This window comes from Arvicanthis niloticus, chromosome 8, assembly GCF_011762505.2.
Source record: "Arvicanthis niloticus isolate mArvNil1 chromosome 8, mArvNil1.pat.X, whole genome shotgun sequence".
NCBI lineage: Eukaryota > Metazoa > Chordata > Mammalia > Rodentia > Muridae > Arvicanthis > Arvicanthis niloticus.
Genome location: NC_047665.1, coordinates 48,326,638 through 48,340,301, shown reverse-complemented (window position 1 = coordinate 48,340,301; position 13,664 = coordinate 48,326,638). Strand labels below are relative to the sequence as shown.

At 42.4% G+C, this 13,664-nt stretch overlaps 1 protein-coding gene across 1 annotated transcript in view; it reads right to left on the bottom strand.

Moving 5' to 3' along the window:
* Positions 1-13,664, bottom strand: part of Ryr2 (ryanodine receptor 2) — a 566,557-nt gene that overhangs the window by 319,023 nt on the left and 233,870 nt on the right. The window contains exons 9-10 of the mRNA XM_076939363.1: positions 3,906-4,005; positions 2,926-3,022 (exon numbers count right to left, since the gene is read on the bottom strand). Coding sequence (XP_076795478.1) covers positions 2,926-3,022; positions 3,906-4,005 — 197 coding nt within the window. The remainder of the gene's footprint in view (positions 1-2,925; positions 3,023-3,905; positions 4,006-13,664) is intronic.

Sequence of the window (13,664 nt, the reverse complement as noted above, 5' to 3'; positions counted from 1 at the left end):
GAGGATGGCATTGTCTGGCATCAATAGGAGGAGAAGCCCTTGGTCCTATAAAGGCTCGATTCCCCAGTTTAGGGAATGAAGGGTGGTAAGGTAGAAGTGGGGGTGGCACCCTCATAGAAGCAGAGGGGAGGGGATATGGGATGATAGGTTTTCGAAGGAGAAACCAAGAAGAGGGGCAACATTTTAAATGTAAATAAACAAAATAACCATTTTTTTAAAAAAAAGCCACTAGCCATTGGTGTCATTCTCTATACCGACTCTCTCTCCTGAAACCACAAACAAAAAACTTCCCTCCTCAAAGTTACTTCCGAGGGTTCTTTTTGACATAGTAATATGGGTTCCCCCACTTACGTGTTCTTCTTGCCTCTAACCCAAGAGTCTTTTGCCTATCGCAGCTATGAGGATTCCAGCTCAGCCCCACAAACTCCTCCCAGGCATCACAGGAGAAAAGCCTAGCCCTGGAGCTGATTTAAAAAATGGTGGCAGCGGATGCATCTAGCTTCTAATCTTTCCTTATTCTCTCTGTGACACCTAAGGAAAAAAGAACTGCTGTTCATGCTGACTCTCACGTTTGGCCTTGTGTTTGGAATTAATTCCTCAAGCCAACTGCTTTTTGATGTCCTGCTCAGAGTTCTATGGCCTTCTCAGTACCATCTGCATCTTATTCTGAAAGCAACATGTACTGGTTACTTTTTTACACTGTAATACCTGACTTGCGCCATTTCCATGGTTCAGAGAGTAAAGGAGATGCCTGATGACTTATATTTGACCCTTGGGACCCACACAGAAAAGACTGACTCCACATGCTATCCTCTGACCTCTACATGTACACTGTGGCTTACAAACACACACACACACACACACACACATACACACACGTGCAATAAAACATAATTAAACAAATAAAATACCTGGCTGAAGTACTCTAAAGGCCCCATGCTTACTTAGGTTCATGGTCTTGGGGTCTATGTTTGTCATATCGGTGAAGACATGGTGACAGGAAGAGCAGGTGTGACTAAAGCTTGCTCACATCTGAATGGACAGGGAGCAGAGCTGAGACAGGGTGTGGCAGGGATAGAAATCTTAATGCCTATCCCCCTAGTGAGCCCCTTTCTCCAGCTAGGCACTGAGGCAGAATAGGAAACAGGAAGAGGAAATGTCAGAGACTAATGTACAAAGGGCAGCAGGTGAAAGACCAGCAGCCTTTAGTCTAGCTGAGCTTCATTCAGACAAGAGAGCATGCTCTGAAGAGCTGTCTGCATTCTATGACTGTGGGAGAGGCAGGTACTAAGCTAATGACCCAAAAAGCTTACTGTAGACCTTGGCTCACCCCTTTCTGTCTTCTTGGAGCCAGGCCCCTGGTAAAATATGACACACCTTAGACCCCTGTATATCTTTCCATTAATACATCATTTCCTTTCTTCTAACTAGCCAGGCTTCTCTGTATAATTCTTTGTAAAGAGTTACAAGCATCTGGAAACTCCAACACCTACCCTGCAGACTCAGACCCATACCCATGATACCATTGCCTACCTAAGATCATCTATCTATCTATCTATCTATCTATCTATCTATCTATCTATCTATCGTACACATGGATAGACAGAGAACTGGACACACACACAGAAATGCACACAAGTATGCATGCACACGCACATGTGTACACACACACCTAAATAGCACCACTGAGGACTAAGTGCACTGAGGGGAGGGGTTTTACAGTTGCAGGTGACAAAGCACTTGTAGCTGTGGGAACTTCCCTACAAGCTGCGCTCCCTCTGGACCTTAAACTAAGTCAGCCTGTGAGAGGCAAAACCTAGGAGCAGGCTCCGGGGAAGTCTTCCTGAGCTACTGAAGTGGCTGCCGATTTTCTAAAGAACCTGTTGTGTCTTTTTACTAAATGAGAATGATCTATTGAACGAGCTACACAAATATCCAGGTTAACGTCATGAGAAAAGCCCACTCGAAGATTTAAAAGCACATAACAAGTCACCCAGACAGTTCTTCTCCTGTGTGTGGCCTCTTCTTTTGTGTACTTAACTTACTGCACTTGTTAATTAATTCATGAGGCAAGCCACAGCACTGAATCACACGGCATGGTGGTGCACTTTTGCACCTGTTCACTTCTCTCAGTGCCTGCAGACAATTTTAACTTGGTCTCCATGTAAAATTTGAGGAAAAGTGGTCACCTTCTTTGTTTTCCAACAAATGACTGATTCTCTCCTGAGAACTCGGAGACCCGGTATGAGAATAAGCCTCGCAGAAATACCTTTTGAGATTAGTGGACATTTAATGACACTTTAAATAGTTTAGCTTCATATATTCTCTCCTCCCACTCAGTTTGTTTTGTTTGATGCTTCTTATATGTTTTAAGTAGATGAAGATGTTCAGTTCTTCTTCTGGTAGTTAAAAAATTAGAGAAAAGCCTTCTTAGGAAGTCATGAGGTAGAAAGTTACAGTGGAAAGTGAATGTGTGTAGTCTGCTTTGGGTGATGCTGATGCTTGCAACAGACCTGTTACTAGGTAAGGAAAACTGTGTCACAGCAAAGAAAACAGAATGTGTTGGTCTATGAGAAACATTTTTTTTTATCAAAGGTAGTTAGCCCAACAAAGGCCAATATTTCCTTAACCCCACCCCACCCCACCCCACCTTCCTCTTTGTGCCAATTAGCCAATTGTGAAGTCAAGCACTCACTAATGGGATGAGACACAGTCACAACCTACTTCAGTGTTGAAAGACAGAGGTCATTCTGCCCAGCATGCTAGCTAGCAGGTCTGGATTCTGATGTACCATTTTTATAAAAGGAAAATGCCTTGCCAAATTATTTTCAGTTTGATTGCGTGCTCCTTTTTGCAACATCAAGATTATTCTTCTCCCAACAAATACACCAAAGCTAGTGCAACATGACAGGCTTTAGTACCAACCTCCGCTGTTCTTCACCATGTTCTCCTGAAGGGACAGTGAGACATTCATCCATGTGTCCATGTAGCAGCCGGAGAACATCACCACCAATGAGATACCCTGTAAGGATTCAAAGTCATTTGTGTTCATAATATGATGGTCAGATGCTGGCAGCCAGACAGAGCATCTGATACAATCATCTACTTTCACAGACAGAGAAACATTGGACTAGAAAATGGTGTTGGGCCTGTAATCAAATTACAAAGGTCGACAGCATTGGCTGACCCCTTGAGCCCTGCAGTTTGATCTTTTAACCAGAGGGTGTGGCCCCAGGCTTATAAACATCACCATTAAATACACAAAATATGGGGCAGTAGAAACCGTTAGGTAAACAAGAAGATCCCTGAGACTCACTGGCTGACCAGCCTCAATTTTTCAGTATGATCCAGGTCAATGAAAATATGCAATCACTCAAGCAATCAATGGAATGAACATCTGTACCTGTATACCTATACACATGCAAACACACATGTGCACACATACATATGACAGAAAACAAACAACATCCAACTCTCTTGACTTCTAGCTTCTACATGCATGTACATACACATGGACACACACACATTCACACACACACACACACAAGTACTGGCTCAGATCTGAAGCTACTAGGCACAGGAATATAACAAGAAGGGATGATATTAGACTGAGCAGTACCTCAAGGTTTCACAAATGGCATGAACAGCCCTTAGCAAGCTAATACATGAAATCACAGAACCAGCCAAAGTTGACAACACCATGAAAATAAGAGAAGATGAAGTCTAGCACGGGCTTCACTTTTAAATAGCAGTTTAGGCAAGATTCTAAAATGTCATGTTTCTGCATGATAGGATGTCAGGACATGAAAGGTCTCTAATTAACCATCAGCTCATTATCACAATTTCAGGGATAAGCATCAACTTTGTATCAAGGACAAGCCTTTTAATTAAAGTGAATCTCTTACCTTGGGCTGCTTCACTTCCTGAGCTGATAGGGGCCACGCTCCAGAGGGTCTGCTGGAAGGCAGCATCCACATGCCAGCTGCTGTTACCATATGACAAGTGCTGCAGCAAGAGGCAAGAGGAGGCACTGCTGTAAGCCTGGTACAAGGGGCTCTGGCAGCCTGATGGTAACACTGCTGATTTGGAAACGTGTATATGGGACATGCACTTCAGCCTGTTCTTCAAAGATTAAGACACTATACAGGCATGGTGACACATACCTGGAATCTCAATACTCAGGGAGGATCCTGAGTTCAAGGCCGGCCTAGATAACATACTCTGACTCAAAAAAAAAACAAACAAACAAAAAAAAAGTGAATCTAAACAAGATAATTAAAACATGATCCAGAAAAAGAATAATAGAAATTATTATTTGCTCTAGTTTCCTTTCTGTTGCTGTGATGGAATATTCTGACTGAAAGCAACTTAGGGAAGGGAAAGGTAGGGTTTATTTGGCTTACACTTCCAGGTCACTGTCCAGTGTTGGGGAAACTTGGCACAGGAACTCTAGCAGGAACCATGGGAGGTGTCGTTTGCTGGCTCACTCCCCAAGACCCATGCTTGGCTAGCTTTGTTATACAGCCTAGGACCACCTACCATGGAAATGGTGCTGCCCACAGTGGGCTAGGCCCCCCTATGTCAATTCCAAATCAAGGCAATCCTCCACAGATAAGCCTGCAGACCAATATGTTCTGGGAAATCTCTCAAACGAGACTCTCTCCTCAGGTGATTCTAGGCCATGTTGAGTTGACAGGAAAAGCTAACTAAAACACTCTGCAACTTTAGACACTTCAGTTTTACTGCAAGAGTGATTGACAAACCAGTAATCAGAAAACACACAAATGAGTAACAAATACACTGAGAAAATGTATGGATAGGAAGAAATTTTGTCTTAAGACTTGTTGGTAGACAGAATAGCATTAAAGTGGGTGCTTGAAATTACCATTCATTCTCCTCCATATGATACTGTGATAGTTTATTGACAAGCCATTTATGTGAATAGAGCCCTCCAGTGACCACTGGCAACAATTTGATATCAGAGCCAGTAGACAATGTTGACAACTCTCGGCTACAGTTTCACTCTTTCTCTTAAATTAAAACCACTGGATAAAGAAATTGCAATTACACATATGAGAGAATTTTAGTTATCCATAATGAAGAATTATATTATGGTATCCGCAGGAAAATGGGTCAGTATGAAGGAGAGCTGAGAAAGACTGGAAGACAAACATGTTATGGAAAGCAAACATGTGCACTGAATACATGTATATGTACATGTATGTGTACATACAGGGCTATGAGAGAGAGGAAAATATCAAGAAGGAGGGAAGGAACAAGAGTATAAAAATCCTCTTCATGAAGGCAGAAGGAGGATGGTAGAGGGGAGGAGGGAGTTAACACACGGAGAGGTGGGATTGCGGGCAGATACATACAGAAGAATAAACTAAGTATAAAATGCCTGATATCTGTGTATGAAAGAAAATGTCACAATAAAATCCATTTCTTTGTATGCTCACTAAAAATCAATTAAAACAAGAGACTTTTGAAAATGACCGTGTAAAATATGCATATCAACCTTATCACCAATCAATAGAATCAAAGTTTCCCCAGTGATCATTCGGTTTACTAATCACTTTCCCCTCTCTCAAACCCCAGCTGTCACTTGCCTTTATGAAATCCCTGAATCCCCTTAGGGTCACCATTCCTATGCCCAGTCCCCCCCCCCAGACTCCTTTCCTGATTTATTTTTCTTCTGATGTGGAAACACTTTCAGTGTTAACAGATCAGTCCTACCCCATCTGCTCCATAGATGAGAACAGTATGCTTCCCGGAGTGACTAGACAACACGATTCACTTCTCCCCGCCCCCCACCTTTAAGCTGCCTGACACGGGTTCACAGGGGTGTCTCTCCCCATCCAGAGTGCTTGCTACTCAATCAATGAGGAAAAGATGCACATCAGATCTTTAAGATCAAACGGCAAAACTCTTACCAACATTTCTTATTCTTTTCTTTTTGTGTGTAAGTGTTGGTTGTCTGTATGCACACGTGAACACTCGTGTGTGGAGGCCAGAAACTGATGTTGGATGTCTTCTTCAGCGGCTTTTCCATGTTATGTTTTTGAGACATGCTCTCTCACTGAACCTAGTCCTTACCTTGACTAGTCCGGCTGGTAGGGAGCTCCAGGGACCTTCCCACCCCCACCCCCAGCTCTGGAGCTACAGGCACATACCACTGAACCTGGCTTTCTCTGTAGTTGCTGAAGATTAGGACCTGGGTCTTCTTACTTGCAGAGCAAATACTTCATTCAGTGAGCCATCTCCCCAGTCCCCAATAAAATCTGGGTTATTTCTATGTCAATAACAGAATGTAACATATGTCTATATAAACAGATGTGTACATATCTACATATATACAGGCATATGTATATACTTGAATATATATGCATATATATTTTCAAGTATATACATAGTTGAAATATATATATTCACACATATATATTTCCCCATATATAGTTCACCAAATCTCCTGAAAAGAATTCACAGTACTAAAGCTTATTTTTTATTTTGGTTTTAAACTGAATGAAAGCTCATACATGGTCACGACAAGCAGATATCCATTTGTTAATTCATCACAGAGTCACTCAATGTGTTGTCTAAAACATTGTGCTGAATATTATCAGAAGGACCTTCTGACCTCAAGGGTGCTTGCAATCTTGTAGAGGGAGATAAGTGAGTAACAGAAAATGCCAAGCATCAGTATACATGTATCATCTTAATGTGCAAAATATATTAAAAACGCTTTTCAATTTGATTATTAAAAGAGAATATTTCCAACCAAACAGCTGGTACAGGCTTCCATGAAGAGTCTGAAGGGGACACACTGATTCCATGGGAAGAGATGGGAGTTCTCATGCCAAAGGCTTTAAGGAAGGAGTAAGATTATATGGCCTGACCCTCCTATTTGGGATACAGTGTCTCTAAGTAAGTAGATACAAACTTCATATTTATTCATGTATAATACAATGTCAATGGTTGGGCTATAAATGTTTTAAAGATAATAAAAATTTTATAAGCCCGTTTGAATTTTTCATTCTAATATATCAGACTGCTTGGCATGGTTGTAGGCTAGATCCTTCTGGCTGCCTTTAAAAAAAAAAAAAAAAAAAAAACCCTCTGATTGTGGCCAAGAAATAATAATCAAAGGGTAGAGTCATGAGGACACAGAGAGCAGTGCAGAATCCTCTCTTTGAAACTTTGGACACACACTGAGGAGGGAGTAAAGGACAGACTTACAGACAATGGCTGGTACCAGATCAAGGAGTTCAAACTTCAGGCAGCCAGGAGCAACTACAGCTAAAAAGTAATGGGTGACTAAGGGGACTGAAATGTCATCCTTACATTACATCCCAGCACAAAGAGGAGTCACACACGGGGCGGGGTTGGGGGGACTATGTGGTCCTAACTATGTCCTTAAGAATGTACTGAAGCCATAACAAGAGTTATCTAAATAAAACCTACTCTTCAAAAGAAACCATCTCAGTGTGCATTGCCTCCTGAAATCGACTATTTAATTTTGCTGCTTAAAAACAGCAAAATAGAAATCTGAGTAGGAACAGCACCAAGTCAGGCCCGTCGTTATTAAATATTCAGAAGGCAACAACCGTCCAATTACTGAAACCAAGATGAGTAGTCCTTAAAGCAAAGATGGTTGGCAGCAGAGAATGAAAGCAAAACCAGCCTTAGGCTCAACAATACAGCCACCAGGTGTAAGATGGCAGTAAGTCACAGTGTCAGGACGCAGGGCACCGGGCTGCAAGCAGGTCTCACCTTAACCTAATGTTAATTACTTCAGCCTTTATTAGTTGTTTACTTTGGGGTGTGTGTGTGTGTGTGTGTGTGTGTGTGTGTGTGTATGTGTGTTGTGTGTGCATGCCTAGTTCCTACAGAGGTCAGAAAAGTGTGTTGAATCCCCTGGGATGGAGCTGCAAATGGTTGTGAGACTAGGAATTTGGACATGGATCTTCTGTAAGATCAACGGTGATCCAAATCACTGAGCCCTCTCTCCAGCCCGTGACTTTTCTCCCATGTGTTCTGGAGGATGGACCTCAGGTCCCCATGCCTGCTCTGCAAGCCACTTACCCACTAATACATCTGTCTTAGCCCGTGAATTTTAACCTTTAAAATACAGTTGAGCCATTTGTCAAAAAATTAAAGGAGTTTTCCAATTTAGGAGCAGTAAAGCAGGGCCCATCCAAATGGTAGCTCCAAAAACTATCAAGGAATAAAATAGTGCATGACAGAAACTCAAAATCACAGAGGCCTACGTGACCCACAGCTCTCCTGGGACCCAAATCCATAGATCTAGGTATATGCTGACCCTTTAATTTCCCTTCTAATCCAGTGGACTATGGGGAGCCGACAGAAGGCAGCTATCATCCTTTCAGCCATCTTGAGCCATATACCCTGATAAGAGACTTGATTACATCAGCCTGCAACATCTGCGCACACTCTGATAACATCTTGTTTTAGATATCCAGGATCTTCCCTTGGGTGTGTGAGACTTAGAGATCAGATTTAGAGCCAAGACTTAAGGGCATGACTTAAGGGCGTGGCTTAGAAGTGAGACATATAAAAGGCGAGAGGCAGACAGAAGAGTACAGTACAACTTGGAATTAGGCACTTGAGTCTTGGCACTTGGAGGAAGAGCTTGGAATTAGACATTAGGCACTTAGCACTTGGAAGAAGGAACTTGGAACTTGGAGGCACTAGGGACTAGGAACTAGGAACTAGGAATTCAAGACTTGGGACTTGAAGACAAAAAGAAAGACTGAAGAATAAATGGGATTGAATCACACTCTGTCTGGTCTCCATTCTTTGAGTCCGTCCTCACTCTCTCTCTTGCTGAACCCCGACCTGCGGACCGGAGCAGCTTGGGGCAGCTCAGGCTCTAACAGTTTAGCCCCCAAGGCTTTTGACAGAGCGGTCCGCGACATTTTGGCCCCTAAACGTGGGACAGCTCGGGCCGCAACAGTGGATTTATTTGTTGCATTCCCAAAGCTGCTCGTGACAGCAGGTCAGAATCCTTTATCAGATTGCCAGAAGGTTCCATGGTCCCAACATTTTTCTAAGATTCTCTGTGTTCAGCCCTTGTCTGAAGCAGGGTTTTTTCATTCATTTATTTATCTCTTATTAAATGTCAGACATTTGGGCCCTGGTGATACAGCATTCCAAATAAATTAGCATCCAGGGACAAGAAACATGAGTAAACAAGCTATCTTACCCCTCGGGCTACAGCTTCTTTAGAAAAAAAAAAGAAGAAGAAGAAAATATAAATGGGAGACAAAGACATGGATGCTTCTTTAAATGTAACCTTTGATGGCTTCCTCACCTGGGCCATAGGGACAGAAAAGGGAGCCCAAGGTAAATTAACTAAAATTTAAACAAAGGGACTGGATCTGATGACTCAGTGACAGAGCATGTGCTTAGGGTAACCCCCAAATTGAACTGGCTGTCATAATAAATCACTCATAAATTATTAAGGATCCCTGCCTTCTGTTGATATATTTATGCAGTTTTAGGAAATCCAGCAACTAGCTATTCAATCAAAACACCTTTCTTATTTAAAACTCCAAGATAAGGAACACAGAGATAAGTCACCACGAGGGTAAAGGCTCACAGTGCCAAGCCGGAAGACTGGAGTTTGGTCCCTTCTGGTGCCGTCAATATCTTATTTCTAACCCTTTGGAAGCAACATGCACTGGTTATTTGTTTGTTACTAATTAAACATTAAGCTAGGGCTAGAGAGATAATTCAGAGGGTAAAGGTGTTTGCTAACAAGAGTGGTGACCTGAGTTTAATTCCTAGACCCCACATGGTGGAAGGGCAGAGCTCACTCCTGAAAGTTGCCCTCTGACCTCAGTGTTCATGCTATGACATGCATAGAACCTGGGTCCCATCAAGAGCAGCAAGGGCTCTTAACCACTGAGATATCTCTCCAGATCCTTGATAATTTATTTTCAATTAGTTATTGGACTATGCTTTTATGAATCATAAGATCTTTTTAGGTCTACAAGTGACCTGGACAACAGAAAATCATCATTTCCAGAGTGAAAAAAATTAGTCACAGATGGGACGCTTCTATATAGATCAGGGAGGATTTACAACTGACACATTAAAAACGAAGTTTCATGTGATTTATCCTGTCTTATTCCATTTGAAGTGGATTTGAAGTCAGTAACACCCATTTGCCCTGCTTTCACTATACTAAGATTTTTTTTTCTCTTACATATAAGCTGCTTTGGAAAAAGCCTCTTTAAAAGACAAATTGTCCAATAGGAGCACAGAAAAGCCTTTCTGGATAGTCCTGGAAAGATTAGAATGTCGTTTCATATTAGAACACTAAACAGCAAAAGTAAAGAAAGACAATATTGTGTGAATAGTTTACAACCATTTTTACAGCCAAGACCCTTTATTCCTTGGGAATTGACCTGTGTCCAACTTGTAAAGCTGACAGGCTGAAGGTCCCTGACCACATCGCCCTCTTCTGTGTGGGAGGTGCTTTTGCACACAGGAGGGAAGAAATTAGCTGTCCATCAGTTCATCACTACAAGGGCTGCCAGCCTCATTAGTGTTCCAAATGTACAGTTGGATTAACCTTAAATGATCTCAGGAGTGGAAGAGAAGTAGCTCAACAGTCATGGACCAGTCATGGACCAAAAGAAAAAGTCATAGGCTAGAGTTTTAATTTTTCTATGGTCACTTTTAACCTATGCTCTTTGAAACAAACGTTTTAATTATTTATTTCTTTAACTGGGTCAGCATCTCAGAATACAGACAGACCTTGCTTTCATACAATAGGTCTTTATTTAAGACTCTCTGTAATAGTCCTTCTTTCAAGACCAGGTTTCTCTTCCTTAAGCTAAAGACTGGTAGCTTCTTTAACCACTGTGCAAAGGCACAAACTTCTCAAGTAAACAATGGATGGCAGCTGCTTACTGCACAAGGGCAAGTGACCTTACTTGGATTTTGGCATTCAATTCTCCTAATGCCCCTGTGTCAGCCCAATAATTCATAATTCCCATACCACAGATGAAGAAACTGAGGACTCAAGAAACTACACATGGGGTCTGGGGATGTGGCCCCAGCTAAGAGTGCTTGTCTAGACTGTACAAGACCTTGTGCCCAAATGCTAGAACCACATGACACAGGCACAGCGCCATGTCTGTAATCCTAACACTTGGAAGGTAGAAGTCTACAGATTAGAAGTTCAGTGTCATTCCTGACTTCACAGTTCAAGACCAGCCTAGGTATTCAAAGTTCATTCACTACCCTTCTTTATCTTCTTTCATTTTCTAAAAATCTTTGTACTGAGTCCACCATATACATCCATGAACCTGTCACCACAGTACAAAGATGTCTGACAGCATCAGCATCCTTCACTCACCCAGTAATACTGATGGTCCCATAAATGTTGGGAGGAAACCCTCCATGGTGGAGCCTAGAAGGAGGGAGTTAGGTGACTGGGGCTGTGTCTTTGACAGAGAGGATTCTTATCTCTTTCTACTTCTGTCACCACTGCTGTGAGGTGAGAAGGCTTGCTCCATCATGTCTCCCCTGACATACTGTTCTGTCACACCACAGGCCCACCATGGCAATGGGGCTTAGTGGCCACAGAATGGAACCTCCAAAACTCTGAGTCACAACTAGTTCCCCCTTATTGTAAGTTAGCCTGTCTCAGGTACCTGTCACACTGGCAGAAAGCTGACCACATGGTTTGGTTGCGGCATTACTTGTCTGAGAGCAGAAACCATGGACAGCGTGTTCTTGGAGATTCCTTCTTTCTGTTCTATGTGCGGTACTGTAGATATGAACAATAAAAGCACTGTCCTCATTAGCATATGAGAATGGCTTGCTGCTCTGTTGCCTCTATAAAGGTTACCCAGAACTGAGGTTAGTAGCTTGTATTGCCTGGTCAATTGTGCGTCAACTTGTTACACGCTAGCTAGACTCATCACAGAGAAAGGAGCCTCTCTTGAGGAAATGCCTCCATGAGATCCAGCTGTAAGGCATTTTCTCAATTAGTGATCAAGGATGGGAGGGCCCATTGTGGGTGATGCCATCCCTCGGCTGGTAGTCTTTGAGTTCTATTAAGAAAACAAGCTGAGCAAGCCAGGGGAAGCAAGCCAATAAGTAACATCTCTCATGGCCTCTGCATCAGCTCCTGCTTCCTGACCTGCTTGAGTTCCAGTCCTGACTTCCTTCGGTGATCAACACCAATGTGGAAGTGTAAGCTGAATAAACCCTTTCCTCCCCAACTTGCTTCTTGGTCATGATGTTTTATGCAGGAACAGAAACCCTGACTAAGACATAGCTAATGCTCACGAGCCTAGTACTGGGGAGGGAGGGGGGAGGATCACTGTGAGCTATCTTGGCCTACATGATGAGTACAAGGCCAGCCTTGGCTATATAGTATAAGACCATGTCTCAAAATCACACACACACACACACACACACACACACAAGAGCCTATGAGTACACACATGCATATACATGTTTATACTTATCTATAAAATAAACAAATATTTATGCATTTATATTATATACCTTTTATGTATTTTGTTTTACATCTAATATAGTTTTTGTTACATCTAATACAAATTATTTATATATCATATCCCTAATATATTTTCTTAAATATATATGTATTAAGGCTACTCAGGAAAGTGAAGTTAAGTACTCGGGCAAAATGCAGCTTGGAAATTAGTAGTAAATTTTAACCAATCAGGTTTATTTATTTCCAAAGGCCAGGAACTGCATGTGTCATTTTTTTTGCCATTTATTCCTGAAGTCTTTTATCACTCAATGAAACACTCAATTGCCTTACCTCACTGCCTCTCACAGAAAGGTCTGGACTGGGTGTTCCCATTAGCACTAACCTTACTTTACAAACAGCCAATCCAGAGGCCAGGGAGCTGGTTCTAGCTCCGCACAGGCTGATAGCTGCAGAAGGGATGTTAGCAGTCTAGTTCTTTGAGGTTCTGAATATTCCTACTCCTCTGACGGATAATGAAACCCCTCTATCAAGTCAACTCTGCTACATGGTGTGAAGTACAATCTGGACACCACAACGGATAGGAACCGTCAGGTCCAAATCAAACAAAAGCAGGTTTGGAGTTTTGCACCAAAGGAGGCATGAGTTGTTTCTTTTGCTGTTGGGTTCTCAGCCCTGCTAAACTTGCAGTGTCTGCCTTCTGATCAGAGTGCATCAGCCTCATGGCACAGCTCTGGCACACACACATCAGAGCCTTAATAACGTACATTTTAATAAGCTGCACAGCCGCATGGCACTAGAAACTCACACAGGGACAATGTGGACACAAAAGTGGAGGACAACTCCAGGCCTCCCACCACTATTCAGGGGCAGACTCACCAAACAGTGCCATTTTTTCTGTCTATGACAGGAGGCCCTGGTAAGCCAAACCCCTGTCTCTAGCACCACCACTTTGTACACAGGAAGCCAGGCAAGGCTCTTCTTCCTAGGAACACTTGAGAATGAACTAAACTCATTGGTACATTGAAAATTACTTTGTTACCAAGCCCACCCTATTTCAGTCTTGGGTGTATGTGTGTGGTGTGTGCCTGAAAGTGTGTATGCAGATGCATGTGTACATGTGTGTGTATTCATGTGGAGGTCTGAAGTCAACTTCAGGAGTCAGTCTTCA